Source organism: Equus asinus, chromosome 25 (assembly GCF_041296235.1).
Source record: "Equus asinus isolate D_3611 breed Donkey chromosome 25, EquAss-T2T_v2, whole genome shotgun sequence".
Lineage (NCBI taxonomy): Eukaryota > Metazoa > Chordata > Mammalia > Perissodactyla > Equidae > Equus > Equus asinus.
The window spans coordinates 50,446,418-50,469,435 of NC_091814.1; the positions used below are offsets into that span (position 1 = coordinate 50,446,418).

At 36.7% G+C, this 23,018-nt stretch overlaps 1 protein-coding gene across 1 annotated transcript in view; it reads right to left on the minus strand.

Annotated features, from left to right (window-relative positions):
- Nucleotides 1-1,085: 1,085 nt before the first annotated feature.
- Nucleotides 1,086-23,018, minus strand: part of MROH9 (maestro heat like repeat family member 9) — a 66,224-nt gene continuing 44,291 nt past the window's right edge. Inside the window, exons 14-20 of the mRNA XM_070497258.1 lie at nucleotides 19,005-19,142; nucleotides 16,962-17,138; nucleotides 14,399-14,551; nucleotides 14,180-14,296; nucleotides 13,475-13,577; nucleotides 3,192-3,254; nucleotides 1,086-1,396 (exon numbers count right to left, since the gene is read on the minus strand). Coding sequence (XP_070353359.1) covers nucleotides 1,086-1,396; nucleotides 3,192-3,254; nucleotides 13,475-13,577; nucleotides 14,180-14,296; nucleotides 14,399-14,551; nucleotides 16,962-17,138; nucleotides 19,005-19,142 — 1,062 coding nt within the window. The remainder of the gene's footprint in view (nucleotides 1,397-3,191; nucleotides 3,255-13,474; nucleotides 13,578-14,179; nucleotides 14,297-14,398; nucleotides 14,552-16,961; nucleotides 17,139-19,004; nucleotides 19,143-23,018) is intronic.

Below are 23,018 nucleotides of genomic sequence, written 5' to 3' on the forward strand. Positions count from 1 at the left end.
ACTAAACCCATCTGGCCCCGAAGTCAGAGAAGCTGGAGGAGGACCCAAGGAAAAGTGGAGCTGCTGGTGCCCCACACCAGCGAGGTGAGCCAGCAGAGAAATGAAAACCTGTGCAAACTGCAAGTCGACACATTACAAGGCCACAGTATGTGCATCAACAGAGGAAAAGGGGCTTTCATCTAACAGCAAGTAGTTTATTGTGGCTGGAATGGTTTATGCTAGGGTGGAAATACAGGATTGGGAGGAGGCTGAGGTGAGAAGAATGAAAGATGAGCCTTCAGTCAAAACAGATCACTGAGGATCAACATTCATACATCAACTCTCTTATAAACCAGGACAAAGTGTCTGGCTGGATCCTGATGGCAGTGGAGAACCACTGACTATGATGGACTATCTCATTTTCATTTTAAAGTGTTTGAGCCAATTAGCACAGCATAATCTTCCCCCGAGTCTCACTTCTCCCCATTTTTCTTTCCTTCTCAGTTGAGAAGTGACAGTTGTATCCACCACAAACTCTCCAGCTTCCCCCAACACTCTTCTTGCCTCAGTGTCTCTACATGGAATACCTTTCCCTGCTCTCTTTCCCCTTCCCCTGCAAGTTCCATTTCCTGCTTTGTGGACATGGCCCCAGGCAGCATTCATCCAGGTAGGATGGAAATGACCATATTGTCTGTCACTAGACTGTGACCTTCCCGAGCATGGGAACGTTGTCTATATTATCCAAATATGTATGTGTGTGTATATATATATATATATATATATATATATATATGTATGTATATATCCTTGTATGTGTTGTCCCCATTGCCTAGCACAGTGTCTGGCACTTTGAAGGTGTTCAGTAGATGCTTATTGATTGAATCAAGTTCCAGGAGCTTCTCATCAAACACTTTGTTTATATGATTTTTCAATTTTATTAGTGGATTTGATGAATTAGGGCTTCTGATTACTGTCAGAAAGAGAGGGCAACAAATTCTCAGCTTTCTGTATTTAAAAAGAGAATTAAGAAGAGACAGTCAAGGCTTCCAGAACCCTTTGAAAAAGCATCTACAAACAGACTTAAGTTATCAAGAGGGAAAGGAGAATCATTCCTCTTCAGAGGCACGAGTGAACCTCTCATCCTTTCCCAAAATCTCTTCAAAATTCTCATCCATAAGGCCTTCTTTGTCATTCTTGGTTTCCTTAATCCCCTCAGGACTGCCTGTCAGGTTGTTGTGCTGTTTATAATTATAAAGAGGCTTCAATTTTTTGGTGTAGATGAACTTAAACAATCTTTGGAGGCTTTGTTTAACATTTGAAGTGTTCAATCCATTGGCTACTTCCTTAAAAATGTTGTGGGTTATTTTCGCCAACTCCCTAATCACAGGGTCTTCATCCCAAAGCACTCGGTCAACAGCTATAACAGCAGAAGGGTCTTTTAGTTCAAGGCATCTCTCTGAGAGTCTGCAAGTCCTAAACTTGAATAGCCCCACCACCTTTCACAGAGTCCTCCTCCTTCCCTCCCCACTCTCAGTTTTCATTACTTTGACAAATAGCACCCAGGAAGTTTTATCTGCTATCACACCAGATTTTATTAACAGAAAAACAGAAATATTCACTAAACATTGACTGAGTGGCTATCATGTGCTGGGTATTTCTGATAGATGAGCAAAAATATATATTCATGAAGAGGTTCAATATTGCTCATAATAATGAAAAAAGTTGGAGTCAGTCAAATGTTCATCAATAGGGAACTACTTAAAAATTAGGAATATCAGAGGCTGGCCCAGTGGCATAGTGATTTAGTTCATGCTCTCTGCTTTGGTGGTCCAGGGTTTGCGGGTTTGGATCCTGGGTGTGGACCTACATACTGCTCATCAAGCCATGCTGTGGCAGCATCCCACATATAAAGTAGAGGAAGATTGGCAAGGATATTAGCTCAGGGACAATCTTCCTCACCAAAAAAAAAAAAAAGGAATAATGAATATCATAAAATGAACTAGCACATACATGGACATGATGATGTAGATCCATATGTCTTGGCATGAAAAGATGTTTATGATACATGAATAAGTGAAAAATGTTATAAACAGTTATGATAGTCTTAAAAATAAATATGTAATAGTTTATATTCTTAAAAATATCTGGAATAATATATATACTAAAATGTTAATATCATTATACTAAGACACTGGGCTTGTGGGAAACTATTATTTTCTTTCCTAATGAAAAGAAATAGAGAGGGAAAAACAGGATAGATTTATAAAAGAGAGAGAGGGGAAAGAGCAGGAGGAAGAAGAGAGAAAGAAGAAAAGGATTCTGAGAGACATGGAGGGAGAATTACAGTGCTTAGCATTTCGAAGGCAGTAAGTAAATAGACGTCGAATAAACAAGTGAATGAATGAATAAATGCATGAAGAAGGAAGGAAGATAAAGATGTGTAAATGTAAGTTCATCACCTGTAACAAACGCATCCTTCTGGTGGGGGATGCAGGTAATGGGGGAGGTCACACATGTGTAGGGGCAGAGAGTACATGGGAAATCTCTGTAACTTCCTTCTAATTTTGCTGTAAATCTAAAACTGCTCTAAAAAATAAAGTCTATTACAACACCCCCTCCAAAACAGAAGGAAGGCAGCCACCCTATTGTCTACCTCGACTGTTATAATTCTGATCCTGATGGGGAAATAGACGGAGGCTAAGAGAGAGATGCCGAAGATGCAAACATTTTGATAGAATAAACATTACCTTTCTTAAATTCCCTTTGGGGCAAATGTACATTGCGTTCCTCTAAAGTGTAAATTCTTGGAGGAAAGGGACTTTGCTTTGTTTGCTGAAGATACACCTCAGCAGCTAGAATAGTGCTGTCACATAGTAGATGCTGGAAAAATATTTGTTGGATGAATGAGTGAATAAATCCTCAACTCTCTGTAGTTCCCAAGAGCTCTAGGATGATAGCTAGGTCTCAGGTAATGAGTGGGATAGATGGAGAAGTTGAAACAGATTGAGAGAGACAGAGAAAGGAAGAATGGAAAAGAAAAAAAGATGTCCCTTAACCCAGTCCGTCAATTGATTCCCTCAACTACCACCCACCACTCCCACTCTCCTCCCATCATCCCTGGCACCATTATAGAACTCAGATGTTAATCAAATCACAATGGTGAATTTATTTAGACCTATGCATAAAGATTTCACTATAGCCTCAACACTTACCCTCAAGCATGACTTCGATTTCATCTCTGAGTAGCAAATGGCCACCCAATTTTGCCAAGTACCCTATGCACAAAGTAAAATTAAAGTTACCCCAAAACACATCATGAAAATACATTCTCCCATATTATCTGGCTACCTTTATTGCTTTCTTCAAAGCAAAGCATCTCTAGATTATCCTTGAATCACCTTTTAGTGCTTTCAAGTAATTAGTATTTAGTAAAACTTGTATTGAGTTATATGTATGTGTATAAATGTGCACAAATCGTAATGGCACGGTTCAGTGAATGACCACAAAGTGAACACTTCTCGCTACCACCTGGGTCATTAAATAGTATATTACTAGCATCCCAGAAGCCTCCCTCATGCCCTTCCCAATCTGCAACTCCACCCTTCAGAATACATTATTTCTTGTCTGCCTCCTTTTGTTCAACATTATGTTGTAAGATTAATCCATGTTCTCTAATATAGCAATAGTTCATATATTTCTATTTGCTACATGGCAGAGGTTGGCAAACAGTTTTCTTGAGCCATAACCATACTCATTGGCTCATTTGTTTACATATTATCTCTGGCTACTTTCACCCTACAATAGCAGAGTTGAGTAGTTGTGACAGAAACCATATAGTACTTGAAGCCTAAAATATTTGCTATTATTCCTTTTACAGAAAGAGTTTGCTGAACGCTGCTATATGATATTCCATGCTATGAATGAAGCATTTTTTTATTCATTCTGTTGATGAGGGGCAATGTGTTGTTTCCAATTGGTGGCTATTATGGGTATGATGTTATTATGGGCATTCTTGCACATAAATTTTGGTATGCATTTGTATGCACTGATGTTTGGTATATAGCTAGGAGTGGATTTATTGGCTAATGGATATGCTTTTATTCACCTTTAATTGTTACTGTCAAACAGCTTCCAAAGTGGTTGTACCAACTTTTACTCCCACCAGTAGTGCACGAACATTTTCATTGCTCTACATCCTCTCTAACACCTGATTTTATTAGTCTTTTTCCTTTTAGTCCTTCTCATGGGTTTGGTGGTAGTATCACACAGTGATTTTAATTTGCTTCATTTGTGCAGATTCATAAGAGTTTTGTATATTTATTGGCCATTTGGACATGTTTTTTGTGAAATGCCTATTCAAGTGACCTTCCTGTTTTCATATTGAGTTGTCTGGCCTTTTCTTATTTATTTGTAGGCATTTTATATTCTGGATACTGATCTTTTTAAATGTTACCCACCTTACAAATATCTTCCTACTCCAAGGCTAAACTTTTCCATTTGTATTGTTTTTTTGATGAACAGAAGTCCCCAGTTTTAATGTAAGCCAATCCATCATCTTTTTATTTATGGTTATTGATGGTTGGCATTTTTTTAACTCAATTGTTTAGTTGTTTATTGATAGTGTATAGAAACCCAGCTGATCTTTGTCTATTGATGTTGGACCTAGAAAACTTGATAAATTAACTGATTCAAATAGCTTTTCTGAATTCTTTGCATTGTTTTAAATATGCAATTATTTGTCTGCAAATTTTGAAAGTTTTACTTTCTTTTATCCAAACTTATACATTTTATTTCTTGTTATTACTTTATTTCAGTTTTGGAAAATTTTTGTTTCCAAAATTCAGTTTTGTTACTCCAGCTCAGTGAGATAGTTAAAATTTCTGCACAGTTTCTCAGCCTCCCAATTACCATTTTTGCATTTAGAATTGGCAAAATCTAAAAAGCAAAATAATCCAAATATCAGGCCTATTTCTTTTGGTTTTTCTATGCTTCTGTTCTGGATCACTGCCTTTAGAAGGCTCTCCAATGTCTTCAGATAGGTTTTAAAAGTCTTTTTGAGGATGTTTTTATTATCCTCATTTTACAGACAATAAAACCAAAGCTCATAGAGATTAAAAGTAACTTGGCAAAGGGGCTGGCCCCGCGGCCGAGTGGTTAAGTTCGCGCGCTCCACTGCAGGCGGCCCAGTGTTTCGTTGGTTCGAATCCTGGGTGCGGACATGGCACTGCTCATCAAAGCACGCTGAGGCAGCGTCCCACATGCCACAACTAGAAGGACCCACAACGAAGAATATACAACTATGTACTGGGAGGCTTTGGGGAGAAAAAGGAAAAAATTAAAAAAAAAATCTAAAAAAAAAAAGATTTCTTTAAAAAAAAAGTAACTTGGCAAAGGTCACATAGCTAGGGGTGTTCATTCTGAGATTTGAATGCAAGCTTATCTGACTCATACTAATATTTGGTATTGTTTCTGCTTCAGTCAAAATACTGACCACAAAAATCACAACAATCAATCGATCATTTTTATAATACAATCTACGGTCAAGTTCAAGATACTCGGGGGGTGGAGCATGGGCTTAAAAATTTCAAAATAATACTTGAAACACAAACCTGTGTTGTAAAGGTATCCTTAATTGGCATGCTCTTCTATCTGTTTAATTTTGTAATGCAATGCAATTCCTTTTAGAATTAGATTGAAGATACGAATAAATGAACGAAAATTTCCTATGTTGGAGAGTATTAATTTCCCCTACTATCAAATTACCTTTTTTTCCCTTTAGTTCTCTTACTAAAACTATTGAGTTTTGACTGGACACATGGCCACCCAACAGATGACTAGATTTTCAAAACTTCTTTGCTGCTAGGAGTGGCAACGCACCTATCTTCTGGGCTAATGATCATTTAGCAGAAGTGATATTTGCTCTTTAAAGAGATGGCTGTGTCGGGGCCAGCCCCATGGCCTATTAGTTAAGTTCAGCACACTCTACTTGGCAGCCCAGGCCCGGTTCCCGGACATGGACCTACAGCACTTGTTCGCCATTTGTCGAGGCCATGCTGTGATGGCATCCCACATACAAAACAAAGGAAGATTGGCACAGATGTCAGCTCAGGGTGAATCTTCCCCAGCAAAATGAGGAGGACTGGCAACAGATGTTAGCTCAAGGCCAATCTTCCTGAAGAAAGAAAAAAGATAGAGAAAGAGATGGATGTGACTGAAGTGGTTGCAGGAGCTGGAGCATTTTGGACCTGATGTAGGAAACTGTTTGATGGGAATTCTAGAGCAACAAAAAGCTGGCACTAGTCTAATCAGACTGTTAGATGAGAGAGAAATAAACTATTATGTTGTTTAAGCCTTAGTTATATTTGGGTCTTTCTTATACTGCAGGAACTTATTTCATAAATACAATATTACCACCAAAGGAACAAAACAGGTGGCAAAATTAAGCAAAAACACCTAAAAATTAAATGGCCCTATTGAAAGTCACAAATAACGTTCAAACAGAATTTGATGTATTGAAGAACTTGGCAGATTAACTAAAATGCAGACCAGGCTCACCCGGCTGTGATCGCAGCTGGGTGGAGAGAGCAATGGGTGGTGGTGTGCAGGCGGGCGAACAGGAAGCACACCTCCGTCCACAAGTGGGGTTGACAGTCAGCTCCGCTCAGTTGCTACCACGCAGAAACGTGGTTCAGGGTAGCCTTATCTTCCCTTTCTCCCCCCAAAATAATTAGAAATCCAGATACTTATGTAAAAACTCAAATTTTAAATGTTGACAGTTGTGACACACTTCTAGCTGCCAATCCAATTTAATTGTCCCCTTCTTGCCTATTTAAAAACTCATAATTCCAAGCATCTCGTGGAATTAATGGTGGCACTGTGACAGTTATGATCCTAGGGGAGTCTAAGATAAATCACTGGCTGGGACTTTGAAGAAAGCTTTTTAAAATTGGGTTGACCTAGCTACACCTTCTGCCCTTTACTTTCTTGTTTTTCCCCTTGGTGTAACACTTGAAATGCTGAAGGTAATCAGAAAACACAAATGAGAATAGAAGCCACATGCTAATGATAGATGGCATTGTAAGGCCAATGATGCTGTGAATGTCTATGTACACACATCATTTCTCACGTGTGAGTATATCAGAGGATAGATTTTCTTAAGAGGCGATTACAGAGTCAAAAGAATATGCATTTCACATTTTGATGGATGTTACCACACTGTTCTTCTTAGAAATTGTAGCAATTCACACTCTCACCAGTAATGGGATTGCCTACTTCCTGTAACCCGGCCAAAACCGTGTAGTATGAAACTTTTTGATCTTTGTCAGTTTGATGGATGGAAACATTTCGTCATTTCAATTTGCATCACTTTTTGGATGAAGTTGTGAAAATTTTATTTTATGAGCCAAATAATTTTTTTTCATGTTCTTTGTCCGTTTTTCTAGTGGGTTGTCTTTTCCTATGGATTTCTAAGGATTCTTTAGACAGTAAGAACTCACCCTTTCTATGTGATAAATGTCAAAAGTATTTTATCCCAATTTGGCTTTTGACTCTGTTTATAGTCATTTTTCCTGGCAGAAATATGTACTTTTTATATAGTCTATCAGTCTTTTCTTTATGGTTTCTGGATTTTGACTTTTACTTAGAAAGATACTACTCACCTCATGATTGTAAAACAAATTCTTCCATACTATTTTATCTAATTTTATTTATTATTACAGTTTCATTTTTCTTATTTGAGCTTTTGACCATCTGGAACTTATTTAGTGTAAGAAATGAGATAGGAACAAAATAATTTTTAAAATTCCAGATGGCTCACCAGGTGTCCCTAAATCATTTAAGGAATATTCTATATTTTCATCACTGTTAGTTAAAGCTAATGATTCACTTTCTAAAATACCACATGCTTTGGGGCTTATTTCTGGATCACATTTTGTTCCACTTGTCTGTGTATTCGTTCCACGTGATTTTGATTACTGTAGCTATATTAATATCTGATAGAGCTAGTCCTCTCTCTCTCTCTCTTTTTTTGGGTTAGAATTTCCTGGAGGTTCTTGCATGCTAACTTTTCCACATTAATTTTTTTCTACATTAATTTTAGAATCAGCATGTCAATTCTCTTAAAAAAGAGCCCTATTGATATTTTAATTGGCATCTCATTCTGTGTACAGATTCATTTCGGAAAGAATTGGCACATTTTAAATTTTGACTCTTTCCTTTCCAAAATATGGTTTATACCTTTCTATTTACTCAAATCTTCTTTGTGTCTTTCAGTAATGTTTGCAAGTTTTCTTCAAAGAAACATTGCACACGTTTTAAAATTTCTTTTTAGATCTCCCTTCCGCCTCCCGTCTGTCCATTTTTCCTTCCTTCCTTCCTCCCTCCTCTGCTCCCTGTCTCGTCTCCCTCCTTCCCTCTGGGACTCTCCCCACCTTCCTCCCTCCCTCTTTCCTTTCTTCCTTCTTCCTGTCTTCTCCTCTTCCTCATTCTTTCCTTCCTTCTTTATTTTTCACCTATTGTAAATGAAATCTTTTCTTCCACTGTATTTTCCAACAAGTTAGTTGTTTTTGTACAGGAAAGTTATTGATTTTTAAGATGAGCATAATTTAAAAGCATATATTTTTAAATTAAAAATATAATACATACAAAAAGGTGTATATAATGGATGTACATTTTAAAGAATTATAATAAATTGAACATTCACGTGCCCTGCTACAGGCTTAAGAAATAGAAAATACCAGTGCTTTTCAAGCGTCCTCTAAGTCCTTCCACAAATAGATTTCCTTCCCTCTCCTTCCTAGTAAACCATTATGCCGAATTTTGCATGGACTATTTCTTTGGTTTTCCATACAGTTTTCTAGCAAATTAGTATGGATTCCCAAATAATGTACTTCTACTTGTGTGTGCTTTGCCCTTTATACAAATGGTATATATTCTTTTTTTTCCATGCAATGTTAGGTTTTTGGCGTTCTTCTATTTTGGTGAGTGGAATTATGTTTTTTTTTTTTTAAATTTCCTTGTTATCTAATGTTTCATTTATTATTATACAACAATTATTTACCTACCCTACTTGTCATGGACGTTTGGATCATTTCCAGCTTTTCTGCTATTACAAATAGTACTGCAGTGAACTTTCGTTCATCTGTCTCCGAGTACACTTATGCAAGAGTTTCTCTAAGGTGTACAATACCTAAGATTGGTATTTGTGGCTCATAGGGACATTATGTTCAACTTCAGCTTGCAAGACAATGTCTAATTATTTTCCAAGTGTTTGTATCAATTACTACTCCCAGTATTGCCAACAAAAATTCCCATTGCTCCACATCTTTTTCAACCCCATGATATATGTGTGTGTGTATAATTCTAATTTTTTCATTTAAGTATAACATACATATCAAAAACTGCATATGTCATAAATGTACAGCATGTGGAATATTCACATGCTAATCATATGTAAGGTCAAGACACAGGACATTATCAGTAACCCAGAAATCCCCTCTTAGGCTTCCTTTCACTGTCCACAGCATAAACATTATCCCAATTGCTAATACCACTGGTTACTTCTAGCTGTTTTTGTATTTTATACCAATGGAATCATACAGTATGTACTCTTTTTGTGACTGGCTCTTCTTTCTCAACCCTGTAAAGTTTATCCACATCGCTGTGTGTAGTTGGAGATTTTTTATTTTTCTTTGCTGTGTAGCATTTCATTGTGTGAATCTACCACAATTTATTCATCTAAATATTGACTCATAGGATTGAGTTATAACTAATAGTGCTTCTTTGAATATTCTAGTGAATATTTTTTTGTGAAAATATGTATGTATTTCTGTTAGTATTTACAGAATTCCTGAGTTATAGGATATGGGTGTGTTCAGTTTTAACAGGTACAACTGAACAGTTCTCCAAAGCAGTTTGTAAATTTTCACTTCCAACAGCATGTGAGAGAGTTCCGATTGTTCCATATCCTTAACAACACTTGGTATCATCAGTCTTTTCCGTTTTAGACATTCCACTGGATGTATAATGGTATCTTATTGTGGTTATAATTTGCATTTTCCTGATGACTAATGATGTCAAATATCTTTTCACATGTTTGTTGGTCATTCGCTATCCTTTTCTAAGAAATTTCAGTGAAGTCATCATCCATTTTTCTATTAGGTGGTCTTTTTCTTATTGATTTATATAAGTCCTTTATATATTCTGATATTATTTTTTTGTTAGATATCCATATTGTAAACATCTCCTTACATTTGCCTTTCCTTTCTGATAATGGTGTCTTTTGATGAAGAGAAACTCTCAATTTTAACATCCATTTTTCTTTTCCTATATTTAAAAAAATTTTTGCCACTCTGTTGATTGTGAATTGGAATGTTATTGTTGTTTTAGTCTGCATGCCTCTAATTATTAATATCATTGAGCATATCTCACAAGGTTATTTGTATTCATGTTTTTCCCTTCTGTGAAATTTCTCTTTTCATGGTCTTTATTTTAATTTATTCGTTGTCCTTTTTATTTTTTCTTCTATTGAATGTTTGTATTTTGCTTAATAGGTTATTATACTTAATATATTTGGGATATTAACATGTTTTGTTACATGTATTGCAAATATTTTCTCCCCATATGTTGCTTGATTTTCATTTTTTTGTCTTTAGAAATATTTTGATTACTTTTGGTTATAAGGATATTTTCCTACATTTTCTTCTAAAAAATTTTAAAGATTTGTGCTTCACATTTACATGGCTTGATACACCTGGAATTAATTTTTATGTAGGGTGTCAGGCAGGAATTCATGTATGTGTGTATTCCCAATTGTCTTAGCACCTTGATTAGACAGCCCATCATTTATCATCTGATACACACTGCCACTTCTGATTTATACATTAGCTCTCTATATGTGTGGATCTGTTTCTAGGCTTTCTATTCTGTTTCATGGGTCTGTTTGTCTTTCCTTGGGTCAGTAACAGACTATCTAAAATTCTATAGCATTATGATAAAGCTTTATAACTGGTTGAATTGGTAGCCCACATTTTTTTCTTTAGGAGTATCTTGGCCTTTTGCTCTTCCACATACATTTTGAATCAACTTGTCAAGATCTATACAATTATCTGGTTTTTTACTATTGCATTGAACTTGTTGATGAGTGTTTCTCAACAGGTGCTCAGTGGGGTTCTAGATAGGATAGTTTGTTTGCGAATAGCACTGTCACAATTAGTATGCTGAATACTAAGCATACTCTTGTCCACTAAATGCATTATCAATCTGGAAGCAAGCTGGCAAGGGAGCTTGGGAGATGTAGACCATAGCGGTCAGCTTCTTAAGGCATAGAGAAAAGCAAAAGATAGTGGAGAATGGACTGGGAGATGGAAGTCCACAATTAAGTAGCTATTGCACATCCTTTGCAATAGTTGATCCTTTCAATCTTTAGTTGGCTGAATTCCATCCTTCAATGATATCTTCAAGAAGGATTCACAGCAATTATTTACCCTGAGTTCTTCTGTTTTTGAAAATGATTTCCTCTTATCATCATGGTTGGATATAATTTTGCTGATTATAAAATCCTTCAGTTACAATTTTCCGTCCATTTATGATTTTGCAGGCACGATTCTACTTTATTTTAGAATTGAATACTGAAGTGGAGAAATCTAACACCAGATTTATTTATTTTGTAACTTAAAGGTGACTTCTATTTTTTTTTTTTTTTTTTTTGCCTAAATGCTCCAGGCATTCTTTAACTTTAAAGTCCCATAACTGTATTAGGAAATGTCTTAATGTTTCATTCTGTATGAAATATTCCCTGAAAAATTGTTTACCATCTTGGGCCTGCCCAGTGGCATAGTGTTTAAGTTTATGTGCTCTGCTTTGGTGGCCTGGGGTTTGCAGCTTCGGGTCCCTGGTGCAGACCTACACACTGCTCATCAAGCCATGCAAAGTAGAGGAAGACTGGCACAGATGTTAGCTCAGTGACAATCTTCCTTAAGCAAAAAGATTTATATTGGCAACAGATGTTAGCTCAGGGCCAATCTTCCTCATCAAAAAAAATATGTATTATTTACCACCTCAGTATATTTAATCAGGCCTTTTTCATTTCTTAAATTAAATGTTTGAATACTTTTCTCCCATTATAATTGTATATTTTTCTCCTTTAGTGATATCATTTATGTATATTTACATTTCTTTCATCTATCTTCTATACCTCTCATTGCTCCCTAATTTTTCAAATCGTTTCTTGTTGCTTTCCATTTCATTTTGCTAGCATTTCTCAACCCTGAACTCCTGTCCCTTACTGGGTTGGATGAACAATATGTATTTTCTCTTCTGCTGGTTGCAATGCAGTTTTTGTAATGGTTATGTATTTTTTTCTTCTACTTTCCCCCCTACACTTTGAAAGCTTATTTTTCATGTGCTCCGACTATCCTATCATATAGTCTCTGTGTGCTCGTATGTATACTTTAGATCTTTATTTCAAAAAGCTTTGGGTTCACAGAAATATTTATCATGATCTTCATGCTCTGTAGAAACATTTTCTAAATTTGTTTTTCTTTTTTCTTTCCTCTCTTTTGCCCCAGCGAATACCCTGTAGAAAGACAATGCCATTTCCTTTTTGATTACTTGTTTTTGGATCTTGCAATATTATATGCAGAGGACTGTTTGTGGAAAGTTCCAGGGTAGAATTCAGGATAGCAGGAATTCTTTCTAGTTTGAAATAAAGTTCTTATGACACAAGGCTTTCTGTGAGTGTGTGTGTGTCTCCTCTCTGATCGACGCAGATCTAGTGCTGATCATTCAGTTTGTCTCCTACCCTGACTAACTGACAGACTCCTGTCTACAAGGACGATGGGACGGTGTATTTCCTTGTTCCGTGGTGGCCCTGCTGCTCCATCATGCCAAATAGTGTCACGGAAAGATCCCACCACCAAGTCGGGAACTCACTTCCTGTTGTTCCAAATAAAGCATTATCAGTTTTGATGTTCGTGGAGAGAATCTAGTGGAAAAACCTAGTCAGGTTTATCAAAGAGCAAAAAAAATTTCATTGCCTTCTCTTGGAATCTTCCTGTACTCCCCTCCACCCCTATGTTCTTTAAAAGTTGACTGGATTTGGTCGCTCTTCCTCATCTATTGAAGTTTGCGGTTACAGATGTCCCAGCTTTGTTGAAGATGATGTTTATGTTTTTTAATATTCGGATTCTTTGGGCAGCAATTTTTAAGTGGTGAAGGGGAATAATTGGTAGTGATATGCCACCATCTTAAATTTCAAAATTCACCTGTTGATTACACTTTATATAATAATCTAATCACACAGCTGTACTCACTGTGAACCATAAAATAGAGCTCTATTCTCATCACACCTATTAACATCTATTCATCATAGACATCACCATGACAGGTGCTGTCCATCACAAAGAAAATTATGATTTCTTCAAGGAAGACTTCCGGCTGCTACCCGATTCTGTACATTTTGAGGCAAATTAGGAAATGAAAATTGAATTTTATTTACCTACTAAGATAACTGATGTTCTCCTCAGATATGCCCGAGAGCTCCTCAAGAATCCTAAGGTATCAGATATCAAATCTGTAATGTAGTTCCCACGAGAAAGAAGCTAGAATAAAAAGTAAAAACAATACTCTCTCAATTGTTGAAAAAGCACATTGACTGCCTCCATAGTGGCTTCCAGAGAAAACAACTTGGTTGCTTATACCAAATCCAGACCAATTTAAAACTTGGGGATTTTTATGTATGAACTTCACCCTTCCGCTTGTGTGTATTATTCAATTTATTATATGAGTCCCAAGACCGACTTGGTGTTTCCAACCTTTGCTTAGCATTCTTCCATCCCCACTTGTCTATCATTGCAGTTCATGCTGGTTTTCAGAGGACCAGCCCATTGTGTGGTGACAAAGAAATCCCGGTTTTTCTTTTGATGATCTGGAAAGCTGTTCCTACCTTTAAACCCACCCATAGCTCAAAGTAGGTGGGTTGGAGGAAGAAAATAAGATAGATGATCAATGTTGAGGCAAAGGAAGTGGGAAACTTTAATTTTCTCTGGTCCTAAGCCCTGGACGTAATCACCCATTTGTTATCTTTTCTTCACATTCCTTCTCCAAGACCCACTCTTGTCCCCACAACACTTTTCGCCACTTTGGGTATCCTTTAAAGTCCTGTCTGTAACTCTTATGGCAGTAAACATGAGGAGTCACTTACGAGATTGTTACAGATGTTGAGTACCACCAGCTCAAAATTGTAATACTCGTCTTTGAGCAAGTACGATTTTGACCAATTTAACTCTAAGGCACAGATTTCTAACGTGTATTTACATGCCTGTGAAGTGGAAAAGAGGTCGGTGAGGATCTATTCATCCAGTGTTACACGAAACACTGTGATTCTCTGCAAAACTAGGAAAAACAAGATCACAGGACTTACTTTAACTACCCTTGTCTCTGTGTCCTCCAAAAACAGGATCAGAGGCACCAAGCCCATAAGGACCACATCATTCAGCATCCATGTGTATTGACTCATGTCTTTGAGCAATTCACCAAAGTGTCGAATGGCCATACTCCGAATGCCTCCGTTATGCTGGAACATGCACATAGAAAAAGGTCTCATTTAAGCATTAGTAGGGCTTCTTTCTTTAAGCATTTCTATAAACATTTTCATATGTATGTTTAAATATATTTATATACTATATGTGTATATATACTATATATGTATACGTACATATACACATATTTATGAAATTATTCCTATCGTTTATTTTTAGAAAAGATTCACCTTGGGTCTAAGTAGTCAGCTCTTCTTTTGATTTTAAAACAAGATTTGTTTACCAAAATCCAAATTCCACTAAAAAAATCCCCTGTGAAAGTAAGTTTCCTAAATTTAGGAAGACAGTATTTAATAAAGTCCTAAAAATATAAACTGGAACAATCTGTATAACTTGGGGATAATTTCTACAAAAACACTTAAAGTAACCACACTGTGTTCAAATGTTGCAGGCCTTTGCAGAGGTGCCGGTGAACACCAACGAGACCTCTTTGCACACTGGCATAGAACCAGGTTTCCAAGGACTTGCTTATGCCAAATAGGAAGGTGATTAGATTATAAATATTCTAGAAGAGAAAAATTGCAATTTCTTCCTCTGAAAAATTGTTAGAGGAAGAGGTTAATTTTTAAAAATATAATATCACCTGCCAGTTTTTAAGACATGTTTATGATCTTTTTTATCTCTTCATTTCTGTTCTCAGGAATATATCAGATACATTCCCCTAAAAATATAAATGGCTAATACGGCTTCATATGTTCCTTCCCAGATGTATTTATGGGGAGCGAAGTCTAAACCTAAAGCAGTGGTAGTCAAATCATAAGTTGCAGGGGCCGGACGGGGGATGTGGATGAGCAAAGCAGGTGGCATTTAAGGAAGGCAGGGAGATGACGGAGACCGGGACAAAAGAGAACCTGGCCTGTGTCAGAGAGGACACCCAGCTCCGGCAGACTGTTGACAAGTGGGTTTGTGGGTTCCAGTATTCCCTGACATTTCATTCACGATTCAGATTTTTGTGAGAAATCTTTCAGCTTAAGAATATTGGATTTATACTGTTTTGGGGCTAAACTTAACACACCTGCATGTTGCATTCATCTATGGGCCACTTGTTTGTGTCCATGGATGCCAGGAAGACATGCAAACCATTGAAAGGCCATGTGGACCAGTGGAAAGAGCTCTGGAGTGCCCACACTTGTTGAAATCTCAGTTTTGTCCCCCAGAGATTCAGTAAACTTGAGGAAGTTAATTTCTTTTTCTTTTAATATAGAGAAACATAGTAACATAGGCTCATTGATATCCTAACATTTTTCAAATACTCTGCCTTCAGGGAATGACATAGGGTAAACTGATACTTGATAGTTTTCTATTTTCTCTAATTTTCTTCTTTTCATTTGGCTTGGTTTGATTAGTTTAGTCGGGGTTTTCTCCAAAATGATTTCCTTTTGAAAATAGTTTTTTACTTGCACACTCTAACTACTTACTAGCATATGAACTTGGCCAAATATTCACTTCTCTTTGCCTCAGTTTCCTTATATGTAAACTGGATAATAGTAAACGAATTGTTTAGAGAATTATATGAGATAGTGCATGTAAATCCCTTAGAATAGTGCCTTGTACGTAGTAAATGCTCAATAAATTTTAGCCACTATGACTATTACTATCATTGTTTGGGAAAATAATTTTTGCCACTAAACCCCTTAATTTCTGTAATTTAATAATATTGTGCCCTTCTTCAGTGAAATCTGAATAACTAAGAACATAAATTTTGGCAGGATAATTTACTATGAAATAATTCTCTGGTTCACAAACAACTCATTACAGAAATCTTTAAAAAGAAATAGATTTCCCATGGCATACCAAACTGTTTTTGCTTATTAATATGTATTACTGTCATCCAACTTTTCTGGAACACACTTAACATACAAAATAAGAATTTTCAAAATGCACAACCTTCTGATGAGATACGTTTTAATTAAAGTTTTATATGATAACAACAAACACATTTGAGGCATTACATGTCATTTCTAATCCCCATAACACACCTGCTACTGTCTCTGTTTTACAGATGGGGAGACAGACGCACTAAGAGACTGGATCACTTGCTCAAGATTTTGCAGCTAGTAGGAGGCAGAACGGGGATTTGAATCCAGGCAGTTCAGACCCAGGGTTAACCAATATATAGCCACTAAGCTACAATTCCTCTTTCAACCAAGGACAGAGGCTTTTCCTGGATTCTCCTTTCTTACGGGTAGACTTTTCCAGGTTCTCATAAAAGAAAAAGACAGTACTTATCTGACAAATATTCTCATCTCTGGAAAAGAAATGGTGGCTTTGCCCCAAATGACTATCTTGTGTCGACTTATTCTGTGATGTAATATCATTGCTTCAGCTGGGGCTTCAGCTGAACTGGAAAACTAATGATCTCACACATCTTACTGTGTAACTCACATGATCCATCAGAGGGCAGTAGCTGGAAGCAATTCTGGTACACAAAGAGGAGTAAGTCACCTTGTCCAGTTTGCCTAAAAGTCTTCGAACGGTGACCAACGCCCGAATTACAACAGTCTTGTCTTTGGAAAGGAAGGCATCCAGGATGGATGTTAATAAGCTGCAGACATTTTCTATCTGCATAAAAGGAAGACAACGGTGGGGTTTGGAACTCCAGGGAGACTTGAGCTGGCCTTTGGTATGCAGTGCTGTGCTGGACAGGCTCACAGGAGTCAATTGTCAAATGGTCAAAAATTTTGTAAGTTGATCATTAAAAAAAGTCACTATTAAAATTTAAATTTCACAAATTTAGAAATAAATAAAAGCAATGGTAATACATACTTAAAACATATCACTTCCTATTTCTTTGCTATGTTTTACTCTCATATGTCCTTGAGGTTATTTATATGTATCATATGCATATGGTGGGAACATTAGGTAATGATGCGCTACTGTGTATCTGTTCCCAACTCCATGTTCAATGACATCCCCTTGATAGCTTGAAATCAGCCAGGGTGGGAGTATTTACACCAGGGAAATTGGTCTCATTGCCAGAAAACTGATTGGTAAACATTTACCAACACACCACCTGCAGTATGACCTCTAAACTGTGATCTGTTTGGACATGAGAGACACTGAGCTGCTGAGCCAGGTCATAGGAGTAAACTGCAGATCAGAGCCAAACAGAATAGAAAGCAAAGAAAAAAATGAGAAGGAGACAACAAAGAAAAGAAGGAAAGACTGGAAAGACAAGAAGTAAAATAAATAAATAAATACTATTTGCAAAAACAATAGCCAGAAGCCACTTGTGTCCAGCTGGAAAGTTGAGTCTTTACTGATAGTAGGTGAAACCTCAGCTCTGGTTCACAAACAACTAGTTCTCTCACTCTCCACTAGTTTTCTCTCACTCTCTTAGATAACCTTGGTACAGACTCTCCCTTTCAGTTGTTAATAACATCGGGAAAAGTGTTAGTCAAGGCAATAAATAACCTGCTGTATACTAAAAGAACGCACATTGAATCGCATGATTTATTTAAAGCAAATAGACCATGGCTCATTTCATTCTAAATTCAAAATAGGTGTCCAATGACAGGCTTTAAGTTTTCAGAGACTATGCTTAATAGATAAATGAAGATTTGTTATCAAATTTATTATTAAATCAACAATGATTTATGGAGCATCTCCACTCTCAGCAATGTGCAAAGTACTTTGGAATTTATGAGAGAATTACGAAACATTTGGGTATGCTTAGATTCAATCTTCCTAGAAGGCAAGAAGTATTCATGTGACTTGGGAAACAATGTAAGACAGTGGTTCTAAGTTTAACCTGTATTAGAATCACCTGGAGGACTTTTGAGACACAGATTGGTGGGCCCCACCTCCAGGATTTCTGATTCTAGTGACCTGGGGTCAACCCTGACAATTTGCATTTCTGGCAAGTTTCCAGGAGATGCAGATGCTGCTGGTTCAAGAATCATACGTAGAGAACCAGTGATACAGAATATTATATAGGCAAGTGCTCGTAGTTAGTGTGGCTCTGAGAGGGAGGAGGCTGCTAGAGATCAGAATATTCAGTGAAAATTAACTTGAGCCAATTATTGAAAAAGGAGAAAAATGCAAATATGTAGAAGTGAAGGAATAAAGGGTTATGCGTGGAAGAAAAAGCTTGAGTTCGTGCTCCGAGATAGGAACTAAAATGTATGCATACGTGTGTGCTGGAGGGGAAATGCACATATGTGTGTGGTTTAGACTATAAGGAGTGCGCTCGTGTTGGGCAATGCTTACACATTCTGAATTCAGTGAACGATCTTCTGGGAAAAATGCAAATAAGGTGATAAAGCCACTAACCTGGCTTTATCACCTTATTGATAAACATCAGGCTTTGATATTGTTTTGGCTACATAGAAACTGAAAAATATCAATGTTTTATCAGTAAGGATATTGAGCAATATCCAGTCTCAGATCATGACGGTGATGGTGCTGTCAGACACAGATCCCACACACCTTATTGATAACTGGCGCCAGGCTGGCAATTTTCTGAAGGCTCAGCTTGCTGACCACAGGGTTGGAGTCATTGACCCAGTTTCTGAAGAGAACCAAAAATTCTTCTGGGAATGGGTCCTTGAAGAAGTTATTCAGAAGCTGAAAGAACACAGTTAATAAGTTTATAAGTAGAGTAAAGGCCAATGCATCATTTCTGCTTCAGTTATAAAAATCAAGACATTTTTAATAGAACTGGAACACAAGTCACACTAAAACTCCAAATACTTATACGTACTCTTGCGTATATTTCTGTGCTCGTAGAAAGAAGTAGCAGTCATAATGGGAAATAGATGTTTTATACATATATTTATTTATTATTTATATATTAATATGTATGTTTACATATTTTACAAATAATATATTTATATATATGTTCATTTATTTACTTATTTTTCTCTTTTTCTCTCCATTGTTGGAAACCAAGTGACCAAATTTAACTGAAGTCTCTCTCCCAGGTTGTAGTCAGGTGGGTGAGTTCCTTGACAATGACGGTTTATATACGCTAGGAGGTCACGCCTACTACGAGCTAGGCACTGTGCTAGTAAATCGGGCAACAGCAGTGAGCAAAACAGTCTCCATCCATGACCTTGGAGCCTACAGACTAGCTGCAGGGACTGATACTGTACAATGATACTATAGTACACTATAATATACTATTCTAATGAAAACAGAGCTGGTAACTGTGGTGAGTACTGAAAAGAAAAGCTACAAGGTGCCACGAGAACATTTAAAGGAGTGCTGAATCTGGATTGTGTAGTGTAGATTGAATTTAGAATGAAAAGTGATATTTAGATTTGGAGTTGAAAGCAGAGTTGGCATTAGCCAGATAACGTGTTTGGAGAGACATCTCCAAGGAGGGTAACCCACATGCAAGGACCTGAGGTAGATGAAGCAGGGTGTGTTTGAGTACCTGAGAGAGGGCCAGAGTGAGAGGAGGGAAAGGAAAGAAGACTGGAGGCCAGGTTAAGGGTTTTAGTCTTCAGTAGCTAATACCCAAAATCAAGGTGCTGTTATCGCGAGCCTTTATGCATCTAATAACTAGTAGCCAAAATATACATATTTGTAAAATCTCTTATAAACACTATCACAGTTTTATAAAAAACTAGTTTTCAGGGAAGAGTTTAAAATATCACCCGGTCAGATCAAGTGCACAGAAAAATAGAGTGAGAGAGAGCAAGAGGAAGAGAAAGTGAGTGAGAGGGGAGCAGAGACCATGCAGTATTCTTCTCGACGTCCCAAAGAACTTTCACAAAAGTTAAATACCAGATCACAAAAACCAATAACTTCCTGAAAGTAAAACATTTAAAAAGCAGGGTTTTTAAAAAAACATAGCATATATAATAAAAGAAGAAACCAAGAAGAAAGTTTAAATGGAAAAAAAAAGAAAGCCTATAAGCACTCAGAATTTAAGAGAATACTCCTCCATTTTGTGCATTAAAATTATAAACCACAGAGGAAATCAAACATACAATAAGGATTACTACAAGACACCGAAAACAGTAAAAAATTATATAATACAATAGATATTTACACTGTAATTAGAAGTAAATGCATAACTTGACTTAGAAATATTAAAAATGAACAAATCATTTCCTGAAATTACAAGAAATAAAATGTTACAAAAAATAAAGCTGTGCTAAATAAAATCAGTGTAAGAAAATAATAAAGATAAAAGCAGAGATTATTGAATTGGAAACAGAAAGCCAGTAGAATTAATAAATCTAATGCCTGGTACACACAAAAAATCATTAAAATAGATTTTGATAAATATAATATTAAAAAAGGACAAGTAAAATGAGCAGGAAGGAAAAAAGTGTGAAATAGACTAAAATTTAGAGAGAATACTGTGTATGCTCTGTCGGTGGTTTTTAACCAAGGATGCACACCAGCATCTTCTGGGGAAGCTTTTCTGTATTACACATGTTGGGGCTTTATTTCAGTCATGAAGCAAAGAAAGTTGGATAATTGAAATAAGATTAAGAAATAGAAGAATGATAGTTATCAAATAAGATCAAGTTCAGTTCTTTTCGAGTGATCTCCATGATTCAAAATGTAAAGGCATATTTTTCCTTTATAATTAGTAACTATTCTCTGGGGTGATAATTTGATACTATGTGAATATTCTGTTCTCCAACAACCTTTCCCTTAGTGGTTTTAAAATTCATTGATGATTTTTTCTTCCTTCAGTTATTACACTGGGCCTTGCAAAATGGTGATTTTCTACATCTAGCGTTCCTTCTACATTTACTGGCTGGCATCCATCTCTGTCTCTGTCTGCCCGTCTGTCTGTCTGTCTCTCTCTTCCAGCTGTCCAATTTTGAGTATCACCAAAGACTCATGGATTTAAAAACTTTTTTTCAATATACTACAGTTATTTGCAGTTACTATTTCTTTGATGCCCAAATTTGGCCAGTAGGAGCCCCTCAAGTTGGACTCTTGTGTCCTTTTGACGTGACCCACTTACCTTTGAGCATGTCTTTGCTTGTGAAAAAATTAGATGCCCCAGGCTCATCTTATATGTTCCTTGCCCCCTGACATCAGCCATTTCTTCAAGAAGACAAGTTTCCTTTTTAGTGAGTAATGTTGTTGAGAAACCATTAGACATGGGTACTTGAGTGTACTCACTGCTCTTGGAATATCATGTCTTCTTGGCCTTTACTTGAGCTGGGAAAATACTTTTTTTTAGTCATGAGTTCATTTTGTTAATGTTGATATATTCAACTCAAATCTAATATAACAGAGTTGATGTTAACTTTTCAGTTTTATGTTTTCCCCATTCTTCTCTTCCCCGGAAAACCTTGGTATCTAATAGCATTAATATAGTAACTCATTTGTTTTCTGCTATATAATACACACCATTGTCTTAAAATTATATTATCAACACACAATATCAATAAGCTTCCTGAGTTAAAGTATTTCTTTTTTTTTTTTTTTGAGGAAGATTAGCCCTGAGCTAACTGCTGCCAGTCCTCCTCTTTTTTGCTGAGGAAGCCTGGCCCTGAGCTAACATCCATGCCCATCTTCCTCTACTTTCTATGTGGGACGCCTACCACAGCATGGTGTGCCAAGGGGTACCATGTCCGCACCCGGGATCCGAACCGGCGAACCCTGGGCCACAGAGAAGCGGAACATGCGCACTTAACCGCTGCGCCCCTGGGCTGGCCCCAAAGTGAGTATTTCCTTACAGATGTTTTTGTCCTTAGAATTTGTCTTGCTAAGGATGTACTGCTAAAGCACTGTGTTCATAAGTTATTTGATGTCCTTCACGAATTTGCGTGTGTGTGCATGAGGGAGGGAGAGACAGAGAGAGAATCATACAATTCATTGAGAAAAACACTACGATCATAAAAGGTAAGTGGGCCAGGAGAGATTATTCACAAAACGGAACTGTAAACTAAAGGCCAAGGCAAAAGACGTGATTCGGGAAAATAAAGGTAACAATTCGAGCAGAGGGAACAATGTCATCCTTGTTTTTCATACATCAGGATCATAGGACTAGAAAACGCAAGAGAATCAACTAAAACATTATTAGAATTACTAAAACAGCACAGAAAAGTAGCTGAATTCAAGTTAATATGGTTTAGTTTTCCTGAACATACAGTAATATTGAGCTCAGAAACCTAATGAAAAAGGCCACATTCTCACTAACAATTTAAAATAGTATAAGCTACTTAGTACTTTCAAAATTAATATGTAAGATTTAGATGATATTGCTAAAATACTGAATAAAGAGAAGTGAAAATACTACAAAAATATCAAACATTCATAAGAAGCTCATAGCTTGTTGTAATTGTAATGACACTTTCAGCAAGAGGATTTTTGTTTTTCATTTAAACCTGGAAAAATTATTTTAAAATTTAACTAGAAGAACAAATATACAGGAAGGACTAAAGAAATTCTGAAAAGAAGAAAGTTGCTTTGCTAGATATTAAAATTTATTTGCAAACTGCTGTAATTCAACAGTGCGCTACCTCC